The sequence below is a fragment of the Polyergus mexicanus genome, unplaced genomic scaffold (genome assembly GCF_030449975.1).
Source record: "Polyergus mexicanus isolate NDT 795.1 unplaced genomic scaffold, iyPolMexi1.0 SCAF_17, whole genome shotgun sequence".
Classification (NCBI taxonomy): domain Eukaryota; kingdom Metazoa; phylum Arthropoda; class Insecta; order Hymenoptera; family Formicidae; genus Polyergus; species Polyergus mexicanus.
Window position 1 is genome coordinate 4,879,450 of NW_027223337.1, and position 16,832 is coordinate 4,896,281.

A 16,832-nucleotide genomic window follows, 5' to 3' on the forward strand; every position below is an offset into this window, starting at 1 on the left:
TCGGGATATGAGCATCTTGACATTATTCATTAATTTTCTATTAATATCATTTTTCCAGCTTTAACCAACTTTGCTTACCCGACTACGAATGCTACGATCACTTTGAACGAGCGTTGCTATTGGCCATCAGCGAGGGTACTGAAGGTTTCGGCATGATCTAATCAAGAATCCGCTAAATTTCTAGTCGAGCCTAATTAAAACAGCACTGTGTTATTATATCAACAAATATGTATCCATCTTTCCTCTGATGATAAAAATCCACGCGTCCTCTTTCGCGAAAATAAGTCCTATCACATGAATTTGTCTCCTTAGTAACTTCCTTGCCGTTGGTGAGGTCGAGAAGAAAGGATAGTAACTTTATTGCACATTTTGTATATGTAGACGGTTAGAGAGAAATCTTTTTAGAATTATCTTTCTTCAATTTTACGCCGAAGACTATCAGGAACAATCTAATCTTCCGACGAGTATGGAGAATGCAATTTCTACTGAAGCGCGGCGACATTTTTATAAAATGGAATATATCCAGAGCAAGAGCAATGTTACCTCTACATCAAAATTGCTCAATATTATTATATCGAGACGTAGCGTAGTTATAGGTTTTGCGTTATGTGAACGTAAAGAGAATTACATTAATGCGTTCCTCGTACGATGATGTAGTTAACGTCGCTGTATAATGACATACGATAGAACAAATCAAAATACACATATATAACTTTTCCTTTCTTCGCAGGTAAGCATTATATAAGGACAGATCAACGCATTTGATGAAGGGATCATCGTAGCAGTGTACCTATAACGTTCCATTTATCAGTATTTCCTTTTTTTGCAACACGTTCTTGTCAAATGGCGCACAATATGTTAAAACGACTTAAAAACGATACTAATACATTGAAGCTTTGTGCCTAGCAGTTTTTTACTTCTTTCGTTCTATTCCATTTATATGATTACAGCACAGCAATTATACGGTACTTCCAACGTCGAAGATGGCGGATGACGTAAGCTAACTAGTGTGTACGTCCTGTACTAAATACAATCGTATTCCGAGACAGTACGCATTATTTCTTATCAACGCAAAATACTCGTGATAATAATAAAATGATTACATAGTCATAATGAAATATTGTAACCGTATGCGAACATCGCATTCTGATGTATACGTATTTATTTAAGATCAGTAAGAGTAATCAGTAATATGTAATTATTATATTAAGTAGAGAGGGATAATAAATTAAAACGTAGTAACCTCGCCATAGCGGGCAATTCGTTGCAAGAAAATGCACGAATGGCCAACAATCGCAAATCGTACTACGCCTCGCAGTAGTTACCTGCCATCAGATAATGCTCTGACGATAATTTATTTTTATCAGTTTATCATGTTACACGAAGGAATATAAAAATATATAGATAAAAAGGTATGTAATATCTCACGTTTATTAGACAAATTCTGCTAAAAGTTCCATTTAGTACACATCATTTTCTTGCTTATATTATACAATTTACATACAAAAAAGAAAAAACTTGATCCCTATAAATCAAAATATCGCGTAATGCGATAAAATCGCTTGTTTTATCCACGGTGTGTGTCAAGCGTATATATGCATATAAAAACTCCATTACTCAAAAGTTAAATATTAATTCGAAAAAAAAAAAGATTGCAATGTTAAATTTTAAACGTAATACGAAAGGAGAAGCTAATGCTTGTCAATTTATTTACCATCCTACGAGTGCATGTCCTTGTCATTGTCCGAATTGCCATTTTCATTCGTAAATCATCCTCCTTTTCACGGCCAAAGACACATTTGCCTCAACTGACCGGTACGTTTTTCTCCGAGTAAAATCATCTTCCAGAAAGTCGCAATCACGCTTCTTAAGTCCCTTCTGCTTATTTTACATACAAAAAATTAGCTTCTTCAGCTCCCTGTCTTATATAATATCGCAGACCGCGCGTTTAACAATAAGTCAAACGAATATAAAATAACGAAGCAAAAATTCTCGTATCATTTCTGGTTGTTGAATCTTTTCAAGTGCTAGTATCGTAAAATATTTACCTACTCTTATGGCGGCAATGGCAGAGCAGCACTGGACAGGAAGGCGAAAGTCCGGATGATTGACGCGCGCATGATGCTCCCAGCAATCTGCAACATCCGACTACTCCAGCCACCTTCTTGAGACTGACGTAGTAATCGCTCTCGCAGCTCTCTCAATTCCGTCCTGGCAGAGATGTTGACAATATATAAAAATACACGTTGTGGAACTTGATTAAAAATGGAAAGAATTTTTTCTGGAATAAATCTCACATCTGGGAATTGTAGTCCGATTCGACGCGACGAAGTTCAGCTTCTCGATCGACTAATTGACTCTCCAGGGTAATGGCACGTAAACTCAGAGACCTCGCGTTACCCTCGCTGGCTCTCACACGTTTCTCTAATCTCTGCTTCTCCTCGTCCGTAACTTGTAATTCCCTAATTATATAGTTTATTGACGAGTTAAGTTTCCATACGTAGGTGTTTCAGATTCACAATTAGAATCTCTATCGTACCTGGAAAGGCGCTGCAACTGTTCCTGCATAGACTCGGCGTGAGCCACCTGCGCCGCTAATCGCAACTGCAACTCCTCGACAGTAGATTCTGCTTCTTCGGCTCTGACGCGACGATCTGTTGCCAATGCTTCGCTGGCTGATACCTAAGTAAATTTTCTTGTCACAGATCACAACACTATACGAAAGTTTGAATATAATGATTTATAATTTTTACACGAAATAAAATAATTTTTCGAATATTTTGATTATTAAAGATATTTGAACAATGTATAATTCTCTTTTCCAGATTCCGGATGTTTTGCAAGATTGGTGGACCTGCGACCGCATAATTATTCATTCGCGTAAATGTAGGATTCATCAATATAACATACGGATATACGATTCACACATGATGCGTCTAATTCTGGGTAAATATTGGTATCGCAACTTTTCGCGATATTCCACAATAAATAAAAGTTAATAGGGCAAGTAGTATCGATCCTTCTTCCTGGTACGGAAGGAGTATTACATGATATTGAGTCACCGACGAAACGCGAAAGGTGTGATTCACCCGTAAGCTATATTTCTCTTGTCGTGCGTTGACCTGACGCTGTCTCGCAGATGAATTCTACGATCTTTAAAAAATGATGGATGTCACTAGGGTCGCACATAATCCACAAGTGCCGTAAGTTAAACTCAATAGCGGCATGATATTATATCGATCATGAGCACGCGCTTGACAGATAACAACTTTACATTCGTTACAATAAAGATAATTTGAAAAAAGCTTAAATACTCGTAAAAATGCTCCGTTATATACGACTTTTCATCACAAACAATATATTACAAGATATTTTTGCAATTTAATAAAATAGTATTTCTTCTTTAATTTAGCGTAAAAAATATAAAATAAATTTTTAATAAATTAAATTATAAAATATCAAAATTTTAACATTTAATGATATTATTTTTACAAAACTGCAATTTATCACGTTTTAAAGGATTTATGACAAGTCTTGTTATATCAAGAATCCGCTAGATATAAATCCGATGACATTTCCCTGTCGTTCCCTACATTTATGCAGCGAGCCAATATTACTTCACATCACAATCGTTGGAGACGTCCAACTTCCACAAAAGAGTGGAAAGGGTGATCGAGAAAGAGAGAGAGAGAAGGAAGGGATGAGTCATACTAGTTCGTGGAACGCGAAGGGATTTCGCACGAGAGAGTTCACCCCTGAAGAGGAAGAGGAGAAGGAGGAGGAGAAGGAGGAAGAGGAGGAAAAAGAGGTCGCGATCTCGCGTCTCCTACGAGCATAACAATGAGTCACCGAACGACGGATCAATTTTTTATCACCATTGCGCTATTGCGGACGATATACGTACAATCATTCACGTGCGCGGTCGAAAGTCGCGAGTCTCGTGACTCAATACATATTGTTTATGTAGAGTTTCCCATTAGAAGAATGTGATAAATTACGACTTTTTTTTGCCAAGAGAAAAATGATCCGGAATTAATCAGAAAGTCTGCAATTTAAGAAAAATATGCTTATCGTTAGTGAAGAATATTTATCTAGTCTCTAGCGCGCAATTAATTTTCAAGTCAAAGGAAAACACGGAACCTTATCCAGGAGAATCCTCTTATCTTCCCGTAATTTTAAGAGCTTCTCCCGATCTTTCGCCATTTGCTTATCGAGCGCCTTTAACTGATCTTGCGCGGTCAAGAGCTCGTTTTTCAAATTTCCCACGGTGACCGATCGTTCCTGAGAAACCTCGTCGGCGCGCTTTAGTTCGACTTCCAATTTGTCTCTCTCCTGGAAACGAAATACTCGAATAAAAAGAAGTATGTTCGCGATTTATAAACGATATATGTATAACGCAAAAAAAAAAAATATTAAAACTAGGACGTACCAATTTAATGGCGTCGCGCTCGCGCGTCGTCTCCTCCAATTGTGACTTTTCGCGATACAGTTCACCGTTCAATCTGCCAACCCGATCGTTTTCGGCGAGTAACAATCGACGCAGGAACTCGATCTGGAGATGCAGGTGCTCCACCTGTTGCTCTAGCTGCGTGATGTCGGCGCGTCTACGTCGCCAAGCGTTCAGCATTAACATGTGGCACACAATATTCGTCGCTCGGATCGTCAGATCCTCTGAACCGGCAACTTCGCCCTGCTCGGATTCCGAGGACGGCGTAGCGTCCGTCCATGATCTGCCGCTTCCGCCGTTCGCCAAGATATCTTTGGATTTGTCAGCGATCTCGTCGAGACGACTGACGGTAGAGCCGCTCTCTGACCTAGACAACATACTCCCCGATTAATATGCATTCTCATAATCGGGGGAGTTAATTGCCGTCCGATTTTTTATCTATAAAATTTTCATCGATGATACTTAACAATAATACTAACAATAATATTTAACGGTGTAAAATCTCAAATATGTACTATTAATTTTAACAATTATTTTATTATATTTAGAGAAATGAAATGCATGGTATCATCAATGGGATACTTATGTCAGAAACTATCGATATTATTTGCTAATTCATAAAACATTTTACAGCGCGTTTGACTTGCGGCCTCACTTGAGATCACCAATGTCGGGATCGACGGCGAACAGATCCATCATCGACAAGCTCTTCTTGCAGCGAGGAGTGCCGATGCCCAGGAAGCAACCGCTAGGCGGGCATCGATCGGAGCAGCTCTTGGGGATCGATGTTGGGGTGCCGGTTCGGCTAGTCACCGATAAACCAACCGCCAGTTTGTAAGGTCTTCGGGATACGCGATGATCGTCGGCGCATCGGTAAGGGCTTGGTCGTGGATGGCATCTTACGGGCACCGGAGCGCACGGTAGTCTACGTTGCACGCATCGGGGCAGCCTGGTCTCCACCCGAGTGACGGCTCCGGCTCGCGGGCCTGAAATTCGTTTCGATTGAGTAGCAGTTTCTGGCATATCGCCGTTTGCAGCTTGCGGATAAAATTCGGATCCTCGAATGCGATCGAGATTGTTTGGGGCTCTCGTCATGGGGACGGGGGAATTCCGAGCGCTACCCGAACAAACGACTGATACCCATCAATATTGTGGGTGATCCTATAATACGGAACAGAAATTCTGCTTATAATTTTACGTGCTTCTAATACAGGAACATTTGAAAAAATGAAATATAAACACATATCAGGATACATATATGTACGACACATAATAAAATTATAAATAGATTTATCTCTCGGATTCTATCACGAATATAATAGAGACTTTTATTCACACTCGGCTGGGATCTAAATAAACCGAATTGAGTCTTAGATAGTAGTTAAATAGTAATCAATTTTTTTCGATCTTAAAAATGCATATGCGTTTTATCTGTTAGTTCAAAAAATGCTGTTTACCAAATACATGTATATGTTGTTGTTCAACGCTCCTAATTAATTCCGATACCGCCATTAAATGGTAATATGTTTTCTCGTACATCTTGGATATTTATAGCGTTTAATACATAATAATTGATCGTTATTTCCCAAACAGCACAAAACATCCTCAGGATTATCCTGAATATGTCCAGGACGATTCAGGACATTTGTAGGATATTTTAAGATATTATTATAAATATATTTATAAAAATTTAATATGCATACATAATGATTTTTAGTTGTGTCGGCTATTTAATATAATTTAGAAATCTTAAGTATTTTAATAAGTATTAATGTCCTATAAATGTCCAGTGGATAACCCCTGGATGTCTGTAGGATATATCTGCCCTGTCTATTATATTGGATGTCTTTTGGATTTCCAGAGGACATATACATGTGCAATTAATTGTTAACATTAATTTCGTTTACTATTAATAATTGAATTTGATGCGCACATTTTCATATATCCAAAATTATTATTTATTTAATATTTCATGAGAAATGTTACTGTTCGCAACATTCCAAAAACTTTACAAACAATAGTATTCAACCGCTAGTTCGTTTGTTTACCGCTATGCGACACGCGAACTCGTATTTGAGATTTGGTCATGAGAATTATATAAAGCTTGCAAAGAGCAACTGACAGGAAATTAAAAATATAATTATTTTCTATCAGTTCAGTTTCTGATGCAATCCCAACATAGGGAATTCATAGATATTGGATTGTTTAGAAAATATTACACAACTCAAACCCGGGAGCCAAACCTAAAATATTCATGTACAGCACGAAAGCCTCAAATATTGAAAAACGGTGAACTATTTTTAATATTAGATTTTTAATATTGGCAGTAAATAACAAAACATAATTTTAATTTATATTTAAATTTTTAAATTTGCTCCTTGAAACATACGAAAAATATCCCTAACATATCCTATAAAAATCCTTAGGATGTTCCACAGAATCTTCCTGGATTCTCCAGAGGTTAATATACGGCTATCATTTACTCTTCCTCGGGACATCCAGAGGAGATCTGAGGATTACAATGGGATATCCTGAGGATATCCTACATATATGTCCTGGATGCCCTTTGGACGTCCTAAGGACATCCTTGTGCTGTCTGGATTACTTATCATAGAGTTCGTTCGATTGAATAAACAGCGCAACGAGTCTCTTCGTAAACACTTTCGTAATGACGCCATCGCTTCGCTGGATCATCTGACAGCTCTGACAGCACGTGTAGCGCTCGATGACATTTGGACGAAATACATGCGGTCTGTTCTTTATAATTGAACTGACAATGAGCTGAACTGGCTGCACTAGTTTAAAGTTTATCTTTTTTCTTCCAATGTGGAGAGAAAAAGATAAATTCTAGACTAGTGCAGCCAGCTCAGCTATAAAGAACAGATACCTGTATATTCAGAAATGGACGGAAAAGCGCGAGTGCACGCGCTGTTCGGATGCATTATCAACGAGCCTCGGCAAAAGCAATCGCGAGAGTAATTTAATATACGATTGTATGCGCGTGAAAAGAAAAATTTGATCGCAGAAATGTATAATATATAAAAATTCGCCATTGACATATATATTCGATTGTCCTAACAAGCGGTGCTAGGTCTCAACGCGCGCGCGTACGAGATCTTTCCGTCCGCCCCTTCCGCCGCCGCCATCGTCCTATGTACGGTGTACGTCGGTCAAGTCAATCGCATTCTGAATACTGAGTCAGTCGCTGCCCGTACTGTCCGTCCGCTGTGCATGGTCGCGTTTACGTCACGCTCGCGACGATCAGAGCAGCACAACGCAGTATCACCGCTATTGTGAAGCTCTCGCTGCGAGGACAGCGTTCGCCCCGCGACGAAAATTTCGCTGACCGCTATTTTTTTCTGTTACTTTATTTTTCTTTCTCGTACCGGTTCTACGTCGCAAAGGAAAGGACCTCGTCGTGTCTCGTTGCCGTCGCGAACAACGCGAGACGGCGCGAGAGCACGAAGCGCTGGCTACGGAAAGTATCTTGGCATGTTGATTCGTGCAGCAGGCAAGTCTTCCCTCCATCTCTCTTCGCTTTTCTTGGTATATATATATATATATATATATTTATCTCTCTTCCTCTTGCTCTCCTTCCTCGCTTTCCCGTCACATTGTCCTACGATAGTTTAATTATAGACACGCGGCCTGTACGGGCCTAGGCTCTCCCAAAATAATGATTGGATCAGCGTTGTATCCCTCCTCGCGCTCCTCTTTCCCCCGGGACACTTGCGTGCAGTGTTTCTGGATGTGCATCCGCGAACAGCTGTCGTTCCAGGTCCCGAAGGCTGTACGTGGATAATTGCGCTTGACTTCCTAGTTTCTGTAGTCGATGCTGACTCGAGACGTTCCGCAATTCGTCACACGAGCATTTATCTATTAGAACATTGAATGTATTGTATTGGGAATTAAGAAAATATGCTGGTGTAAAAAAGATTCTTTCAAGATATGTAAGATGTGCGAGTTTCTATAGTAGATTAAGATTTCGGTTCAATAATACAAGTACTTGTTGAATTAGAATTTTAGAAATATAGGGCATCAATTTGTGTAATTATATATAACACTGTGACTAATCCATATATATAATTATGTTTCAGATGGATAAAGTTCAATGTATTAAGCATTTATAGTCATGGAACAATACAATGGTATGAATGATGGAAATATTAATATAAGCGATATTAGTAAGTATCAAAGATATATATACATGTACTCGTTGTGTATAACTCGCGTAACACTCTATTGATTTTAGTCGAAGTCATTCAAACTACGGATCCTGGTTCCATGGCTACTATAGCGATGGATAGCGATCATGTTCAGCCGTATGTTGAAATTTTAGAACAGCCAGCCAGTAAAGCGCTGCGATTTCGCTATGAGTGTGAAGGCAGATCGGCTGGTAGCATACCTGGGATCAACAGCACACCAGAGAACAAGACCTTCCCTAGTATAAGAGTGAGTTGCATCAATTGTTCAATTTTTTAAATTATTTCTATCTACTTATAATATTTTTGTAGATTGTAGGTTACAACGGTCGTGCTATGGTGGTTGTTTCCTGTGTAACAAAGGATGCGCCAGATAACAAAGGATACAGACCTCATCCTCACAATCTTGTTGGCAAGGAAGTATGTAAACAAGGCGTTTGTACAGTAGAAGTTCCAGCGGGAAACATGGTTGTTACTTTCTCAAACCTGGGTATTCAATGCGTAAAAAAGAAGGACATTGAAGAAGCTCTCAGAGTGCGTCAGGAATTACGGGTAGATCCTTTTCGAAGTATGTGTATAACTTTTTCATTTTGTACTATATGTATAACTTGGATTAAGCAATTATGGAAGATCTTAATTATTGCAGCTGGTTTTGAACATAAGAGGCACCCGACTAGTATAGATCTCAATGCAGTGAGATTGTGTTTTCAAGTATTCTTGGAGGGATCACAGAAGGGAAAATTCAATAAACCATTACCGCCTGTCGTGTCCGATCCTATTTATGATAAGAGTATGTATCGTTAGGCGTGTCATTTTATAGAGCAATATAATATGTAGAGTATTTATATCATACTTGGAATAAAATTTTCATTTATCATATATATATATATACATTTCAGAGGCAATGTCGGATCTTGTGATTTGTAAACTGAGCCATTGTAGCGCATCAGTTGCTGGTGGTATGGACATGATTTTATTATGCGAAAAAGTCGCGAAAGAAGATATACAAGTGAGGTTTGTTGAAGAAAGAGATGGACAGCTACTCTGGGAAGGATATGGTGATTTTCAACCAACACATGTACATAAACAAGTGAGTTAATAATTGCCTTAGTTGTTCGTCATTTTGTAACTCTATAAATTATTCATTAATTATAAAAGTTGCAATACTTGAACGTGACTTGTCTGTTTGCGTTATAACGGTTTTTTTTTTTTTTGTTTTTTTTGTAGACGGCAATTGCATTCAGAACACCCAGCTATCGTACGCAACAAGTGGAACAGCCGGTGCAAGTATATATCCAGCTTAGAAGGCCGTCGGACGGTGCTACGAGCGAACCGTTACCATTTCAGATGTTACCACTAGGTACAGGTAGGCCTGCTTTCTGGTCATTACGGAAAGCATTTGCCAGGAAGAAGGCAGATTACAATACCTTTAGTAAAATCTTATCAACAGAGACTGCTCTTCTTGCCAATGTAACTCCTAAGTTTCCTCGTAATATTGACGAATTCAATAATAACGATCTCGACGCGAAAAGATCGCACGATAAAATCTCTGCATTGCGCGCTTTAAACGAATTGTACAATATGAAAAATCATATCGACTTGTGCAACGGCGATTTAAAGGCAATAATCAATTCTGCTCAAAACGTAGATCAAAGCACGAAAAGTACTGTTTTAGATTACGAGAACAACGAAGTAATAGTAAGTCGACCCGTGGAGAGCAAAAAAGAAATTAATAAATTGTATATTGGCGATAATAGCGTAAAAAACGATATATTTACCATGGATTATAAAGAGGGAACTGTCGAAGCGGTTCCCTGTACGAAATCCGACATACAGGATAACAGCATAACCGCGTCGCGAAATGTAGATAGCTCGAGGAATAGGTCCGATTGGTTCGATTATTCTGAAATAGGCAAATGGGTGCAGAAGGGACAAGCATGTCTTAAGGAGAAGAGTAATGAGATAGCGGAAATTAAAAATACGACGGAAGGGGGCAACAAATCGTTGAACGAATTTTTATCGCAAGTGGCCGAACTCGATCAAATTTACGCCGATACTCATAACAAACTGATACAAACTTCTACAGAGATAAACGCAAATCAAATGATGGACGTTGACATTTGCGACAACCAGACCTATACTAGTCTACAAATGGCCATGAAGAATCCGATTGAGTTGTTTGACATCACTGATGATAGAAAATACGAGGACGTGGCCGTCCCGAGACAAAACGCGGAGATACCTGTGACGTCTCCAACATTGGCAGCTAAAAGAGATGTAACGGGTGAGATGGAGGAAAGATTACCACCCTTGCCCCCGAAACGAATACGAAAGATGCCATCGATGCCTCTTTTACCGCGTCCGATATCCGGTCAGACGCTCAACGATTCCTCTTCCGAGGCACCGAATAAAAACTTGCCGTCTTTACCCGGTACTTTACCGAAACACGCGAAACAGGGGCTCTTCTCGAAATTGTTTGCAAAGAAGAATAAGAAAGATAAGTGCTCAATATCGAGTTTAAGCGGAGATAGCGACTCGTTAAATAGCTTGTATTCATTAAAGAGCGCCGTGCAAGATGATATGCAATCGCAGCTTCCACGTCCTAGTATGACAAGTGTTACGGGTGTTAAATCTCTCAAGCTAGACGGTGATGAAACACCACCATATGGTATAGATTTAACTGAAGCCGAACACTATGCTCTGTACACTACTATGGCACCGCACGCGACTGCCTCAGAATTTGATGAAATGTCTTTTTATTATAGTCTAGTTGAAGGTGGAAAGATACTGATGGAGGGAAAAGAGACCTAAACTACTTGTTTAATGATATCTTTGTTGTACTGCCGAGTTGAAATAACTTTATATAACTCTATATTATATATAAAGATATTGTATTTGAATCTGGCGAGTTTGTCTACCAAAGTGGAGTATTATCTCTGTTGCACACATTACAGCCAATCCTTTATTATATTGTCAGTTCTTGTTGTAAAAAATTTACAGTGTTTTGATAGAACTGACGTTTGTATTGTTAAATCAAAAATTTCTTCGTAGGAAGGAATAGGAAACTCAAGAACTATTTCTTAAGACACGTTTACTATGTTAAAACGGATCGATTTTTTCTGTAATTTCGACGCATTTATCCAAGTATGCAGAATTCAAGTCTAGTCGAATCGCGATTTGTTACCTTTTACTTAATATCTTTTTCGATTTTATAAAACTTTCTATAATTGTTATTTATTATGAAGTAATTAACTATGTTCTTTCTAGTCAAGTATGATGCTGTTATGTTTTCGTATTCTCTAGAATACTTTACTACATTTTTATTAAATTTTACATGATATGTGAGTTTATGCAACTATTTTTTTCTTTTCATGTTGTTGTAGATTGATAATTCTAACAATGTTTTGACAAAAATTTTGTCTATCCTTAGTTTAATTCGTCGATTATCCTTTTAAAATGACTTTATCGATGTACGCTAAGGAAATTCGCAAGTTTTACCGAGAGGCCTTCATTCAATTGTACGCAATTGTCAATATAATGAAACCTAATTAACGCACGATCATTTGTAGATGATGCCGATTCATTAAGGCGAAAGAGACAAAAACTTAATAACAACTCAAGCTCGATACTTTTCAAACATGTAGCAGAAACTGAGAAGCGTGAGTATATATTTGCAAAATTATTTATAACTTTACAGCTTGGGGAATTAAGATTGGGCGACATTGCCGATGTGTTAAATCTGTAAAAATCATACTATTTATCTGTTATATCACGTTTCTCACTGAAGGAATGAGTGTCGAGCAAATTTGTTACTGTGACGCGCAATCCTTCAATCGCTTTTCCATCTGCTGTAATCAAGATTGTGATACTGATATTTCCTATACGCATATTCTTTGTACAGAAAAAAAAGATATATATATATATATATGCTTACATGCATACAGAACGAGAGGCCTTTTACTACAATGAAACTTGTGACGATTTTGTACATTTTAGCCGAAACCTATTTGGTAAATTTGTTAATTGTTATAAATGACGAATATGGTGAATTTATTAAAAAAGCTTTTGATAAGAAACTGGGAAACACACATGCAAAGCTAAAAGGAGTTACAATATCTATATGAACGACTGTATAGATTTTTAAATATTCAATTATTCTCATGTCTCATCGCATACACTAACCATCTATCAATTAATCCAATCCCTTTACACTTTGAAAATATGATGTACCGTTTCGAAGATTTTATAAGATGTAATGTAAGAGCACTCTGTGCATTACAACGTACATATGATTTTACTTTATTGATATTTTCAGTAAACTCTAAAAATTATCGACGAGCAGTTTTCATAGTGGAAAGGGAGGCTTATCGAATACAAAACTCTCATTATATCTATGCTACATATATTTTCACATCTAGACAAGCAGTCTTGTTTTATACTTTTCTAAAGATGTATTTCATATAAGAATTTGGAATTTTGTGTGAGGATTTAAAGAATTAGGGAGCAGTGAGCTTGTGTATATTTTAAGATATAACGATATATTGTATTTTTCTATTTACAAATATTTATATGGAAATGATTTCGAGAAGCAAGTTTTACAATATACCTATAGGTCTTACAAAAGGGAATTTATTATCTGAATAGCTATCTGAAGTCATTATGGATAATAATAGATACTTGTAAGTAAAAAATTTATGGCTCAAATCTTGAGCGCGATGCGAGTACGCTACTCTTGTGCAATCAATATTATACTTTGAAAGTCAGCAATATATATATATACAGCAAAATTGTAGCATATAGTACAATCAAATGATGTGCAATATTTATATGGCAACATAATTTTTATAAGCTGCTTCTTTCGCAAATAGATAAATATATTTACATATTGTATGAGTTACATATATTGTGTAATTACATCTATATATATATATATATATATACATTATGTATAATTACTTGGTAATATAAAAGACAGTGTCTCTTTATTCTCTGCTCCCATACAATTTCAGATCAAAATTCACTGATACATGTTGCAGACTCAGGTACGATATAATGATCTTGGTGTGATGTGCAAGTAGTTTTGTCAATCATTTTAAATTAGATTTGTGATAGCGTTTGTAGTGTAGCGAACATAATTTTTATCAAATCGATTTAAAGAGTGAAAATATATAAAACTGCGCATGTATGACATGTATATAAAAAATCATGCTTCTTCATCCAAGATTTTGTCGCATGTTTTCATCGCATGTTTATTATTGTATTAATACTAAATCAAATCATATTGTCATACTGTGTGGAGGATTTATTTCTTTAAATAAAAACATGTATATATAGGCAGTACATGCATAATATTGCTGTAATATTCTAGATGCCAGAAATCAACCCATTAGTTTTAATATCGTCAAAGCTGAACCAGCCGGTCGAATATCGCCGTTTAGAGGTCCGGCGAGTACGAGTGTGGGAAACTTCGGTCTACAATCTGTAAGATTGTCTTCGCAACCACATAGTAGCATACATGCTCTAAAGTATGTTGACAATTCAAATCAAGATTACAAAGTTGAAGCACAAATAAAAATAACGAGGGAGAAAAACAGAATATTCGAATATTAATGTATTTATCTTATTTTAGGCCTCAGGTATCTCCAGGGCGAACACCGTCCCCTATGGAATATAGTACTTACAATCCGTCTCTTGTACAACAGCACTATCAACCAAACATTCAGCCAATAATGCCAAATATGTCTGCGACGACGGATATACAGGCGTTTTCTTATGTAGATCAATTGCAATTACAATCAGAACCAAATCTGTTGATGTTAAATAGAGTAACGTCAGAAAATCAAGGAGGATCCCAGCCAGTGAATAATATTGGTAAGCATTTTTTTCTAATATAGCACAATTTTTTTGTGTATATATAATCTATATTTTGAGAATTTTAATTGATTGAACATTTTTATTCTATTACTAATATATATATATATATATATATATATATATATATATATATGTATATAAATCTTATAGAAACTGCAGGAGCCCCGTGCCTCTTAGACATGGATAGTCAACAATTCAATTTTGACTGGAATTCCGCTGATCTCGCGGATTTTGGGGCAAATCTCTCTGCAAATCTGTCGACTGGATTATCCATATCCGATTCTATACAAGTAAGTATTAATACTTTAGACACACAAATTAGCATATATACATTATGTATATTCACGTAACTAAATTTTAAAATTATTGCAAAAATTAATCATTTTACCAACTTTAGCCTGAAGTCGAGAGCAATGTCGAAGAAAGGAACAGTATGACCGACCGCATTACTTGGATAAACCAAGAACTTTCTGCTTTGAATAAGATACTCAAACCTAATCGAGAAAATGATGGCTGAAAACTTGATTAAAATTATTTATTATCAATTAATATTGTGGCTTATGCCGAAGTGATCATAAGAAATTGCAACTGGTCTCATCTGTAATTTATTACGAGTGCTCTCTCCACTGCCATTTAAAAAAAAAAGGAAAGATTAATCGAGCTATTTTTTCGCAATAGATAATAAAATATTTCACAATAAAAATAACAACAAAATATGCAACGAAATTATAATTTTGCACTTTGATCATTTCTACTCGCAATCTAATTTTTTAATATATACTCGATTTATTTTTTATTTATAAAAGTATGTAGAAAGAATTTTACGATAATGAACAAAAAAGAAGCTTCATTTATTTTCTAACTAGGTGTTATTAATACACGATTTATTAGTATACTCATCGATGAATATTAGTTTAAACAGCAACATTATATATATGGAATCTTAATATTTAGCTGTTTGTGATACGACTTATCTGATACACAATGAGCATACAATGAATTACACAATGAGCATTGGAGCAATTATCTACTCAAGATAAGTTGTTCAGTCGGTTATATGTGTGTGAAAGTAATATTGGTGGGATATGTAACATTTGTTTGCCGACATCACAGATTGAGATAGTAATTTAATTTGAGATAATGCTCGGATTTATGATCAAAGTTCATAGTTTGTTTTTAATAATAGATTCTACTAGATAGATACTCTTGACGAAAAAATGAATCCCACACAACAAGCAAGAAAAATTATTGAGATAAATTCTTTATGAGGCAAGTTTATAGGCAATAATTGTAAATTATTAAATTAGATGAATATTTGTGTGAGCAATTTCTCTCTCACGTTTTTTTACGCTTGTACTATTTCACTTCGTTTTTATTCTGTCTTTTTGCACAATTACGTTTTTACAAAACTATATACATTTATAGGTCTGTATATATTTGTAATATATATATAATCGCGTTATACATATAGAAATAATGTTGATATACTCGAAAAAGCGTACAGTAAAAAGATATTGAAATCAATTATGTACTCAAAAATTTCAATGGATGTTCCGTCCAGATATTTCTTTTTATGTATATATTTTGCAGGAGTTTTTTATTTAAGAATAACATATATAGGAGAATATATATGTGTGTATGCAATTATCTAATGTACCAATTTTATTAGATTAAGTAAATATATGGTAACTGTGCAATATAACATTGTCTTGATATAAAGCATATTTTTACAACACATCTCTCAGGTAATTTATTATTATAATGTATCTAGAGCACAAGAGGATATATATGTGTATGTGTGTGTGTGTGTGTGTGTGTATTATAAAAAGCTAATATCATATCTAGGAACTATACTTTATAATTAGCCATATATATCTATATACAAATAAAAAATTGTTATAAATACAAGACTAAGAGATTGATTTTAATAATCTCACATTTCGTATAAATTTTATAATTTTTATTGTAATTTATACAATATATGTCATGCATAAGTGTCTTTTGATGCACATGTAGACATCAGATGGGAATCATGCACAAGATATATAGAAAATAAGAAAAAAGTCAATTAATATACATATACACGCGACGAGTCTTAGTTTACTGCGTCATATTTTTCTCTATAAGCACTTAATATTTTGTTTAAAGATACAACAAAAAAATATATATTTACAGTTATAACTGTATATTTACATAACATCGATCGATAAGTGATGGTCTCTTATACTTAGCATGAAAAAGTCGGCAGTGTGGACGCTTGGATTATCTTGTAAAATTGTATAGCTTACATGTACATGTGTGTATAATTC

At 36.0% G+C, this 16,832-nt stretch overlaps 3 protein-coding genes and 1 long non-coding RNA gene across 18 annotated transcripts in view; 3 read left to right on the forward strand and 1 right to left on the reverse strand.

Moving 5' to 3' along the window:
* The window catches only part of LOC138940775 (apoptosis-resistant E3 ubiquitin protein ligase 1), an 86,114-nt gene extending 85,206 nt beyond the window's left edge, over window positions 1-908 (forward strand). For all 5 annotated transcript variants that reach the window (XM_070309981.1, XM_070309980.1, XM_070309983.1 and 2 more), the window contains exon 16: window positions 59-908. In XM_070309981.1, the coding sequence (XP_070166082.1) occupies window positions 59-161 (103 nt within the window). In that variant the 3' untranslated portion in view covers window positions 162-908. The remainder of the gene's footprint in view (window positions 1-58) is intronic.
* A 521-nt stretch (window positions 909-1,429) lies between these two features.
* LOC138940777 (flagellar attachment zone protein 1) lies at window positions 1,430-7,078 on the reverse strand. 6 transcript variants are annotated; one of them, XM_070309991.1, is made up of 9 exons: window positions 7,053-7,078; window positions 5,905-5,986; window positions 5,103-5,433; window positions 4,430-4,814; window positions 4,141-4,332; window positions 2,540-2,682; window positions 2,298-2,462; window positions 2,049-2,211; window positions 1,430-1,881 (listed from the first exon to the last, which is right to left on the reverse strand). In XM_070309991.1, the coding sequence occupies exons 2-8, from the start codon at window positions 5,984-5,986 to the stop codon at window positions 2,055-2,057; spliced, it is 1,455 nt and encodes a 484-aa protein (XP_070166092.1). In that variant the 5' UTR covers window positions 7,053-7,078; the 3' UTR covers window positions 1,430-1,881; window positions 2,049-2,054. The 6 variants fall into 6 exon arrangements, with proteins under 6 accessions (XP_070166092.1, XP_070166089.1, XP_070166090.1 ...); XM_070309988.1 differs by lacking the exons at window positions 5,905-5,986; window positions 7,053-7,078 and having other exon boundaries at window positions 1,430-1,878; window positions 2,053-2,211; window positions 5,103-5,698; XM_070309989.1 differs by lacking the exons at window positions 5,905-5,986; window positions 7,053-7,078 and having other exon boundaries at window positions 2,053-2,211; window positions 5,103-5,698.
* LOC138940778 (uncharacterized) lies at window positions 2,097-5,787 on the forward strand. 2 transcript variants are annotated; one of them, XR_011448064.1, is made up of 4 exons: window positions 2,097-2,366; window positions 2,514-2,686; window positions 2,826-2,946; window positions 5,081-5,787. It is a non-coding gene; the product is annotated as an uncharacterized lncRNA (long non-coding RNA). The 2 variants fall into 2 exon arrangements; XR_011448063.1 differs by lacking the exon at window positions 5,081-5,787 and having other exon boundaries at window positions 2,826-3,335.
* A 537-nt stretch (window positions 7,079-7,615) lies between the features above and the next one.
* Dl (dorsal protein) lies at window positions 7,616-16,388 on the forward strand. 5 transcript variants are annotated; one of them, XM_070309899.1, is made up of 12 exons: window positions 7,622-7,958; window positions 8,545-8,631; window positions 8,700-8,899; window positions 8,962-9,217; window positions 9,296-9,439; window positions 9,549-9,739; window positions 9,877-10,015; window positions 12,219-12,308; window positions 14,018-14,174; window positions 14,279-14,520; window positions 14,674-14,813; window positions 14,921-16,388. In XM_070309899.1, the coding sequence occupies exons 2-12, from the start codon at window positions 8,580-8,582 to the stop codon at window positions 15,038-15,040; spliced, it is 1,731 nt and encodes a 576-aa protein (XP_070166000.1). In that variant the 5' UTR covers window positions 7,622-7,958; window positions 8,545-8,579; the 3' UTR covers window positions 15,041-16,388. The 5 variants fall into 5 exon arrangements, with proteins under 5 accessions (XP_070165998.1, XP_070165997.1, XP_070166000.1 ...); XM_070309900.1 differs by having other exon boundaries at window positions 7,623-7,958; window positions 9,877-10,009; XM_070309897.1 differs by lacking the exons at window positions 14,018-14,174; window positions 14,279-14,520; window positions 14,674-14,813; window positions 14,921-16,388 and having other exon boundaries at window positions 7,616-7,993; window positions 9,877-12,310.
* The last annotated feature ends 444 nt before the right edge of the window (window positions 16,389-16,832 follow it).

What these genes read in the sequence shown, in the direction of transcription:
- LOC138940777 (XM_070309988.1), bottom strand. Translation starts at nt 5,542, where the DNA reads ATGACGAGAGCCCCAAACAATCTCGATCGCATTCGAGGATCCGAATTT. An exon ending in AGCGCGACGCCATTAAATTG is followed by an intron (nt 4,333 to 4,429) that starts GTACGTCCTAGT and finishes TTTCGTTTCCAG; the next exon opens with GAGAGAGACAAATTGGAAGT. An exon ending in AGAGGATTCTCCTGGATAAG is followed by an intron (nt 2,683 to 4,140) that starts GTTCCGTGTTTT and finishes AAATTTACTTAG; the next exon opens with GTATCAGCCAGCGAAGCATT.
- Dl (XM_070309897.1), top strand. Translation starts at nt 8,580, where the DNA reads ATGGAACAATACAATGGTATGAATGATGGAAATATTAATATAAGCGAT. An exon ending in AGACCTTCCCTAGTATAAGA is followed by an intron (nt 8,900 to 8,961) that starts GTGAGTTGCATC and finishes ATATTTTTGTAG; the next exon opens with ATTGTAGGTTACAACGGTCG. An exon ending in CGATCCTATTTATGATAAGA is followed by an intron (nt 9,440 to 9,548) that starts GTATGTATCGTT and finishes TATACATTTCAG; the next exon opens with AGGCAATGTCGGATCTTGTG.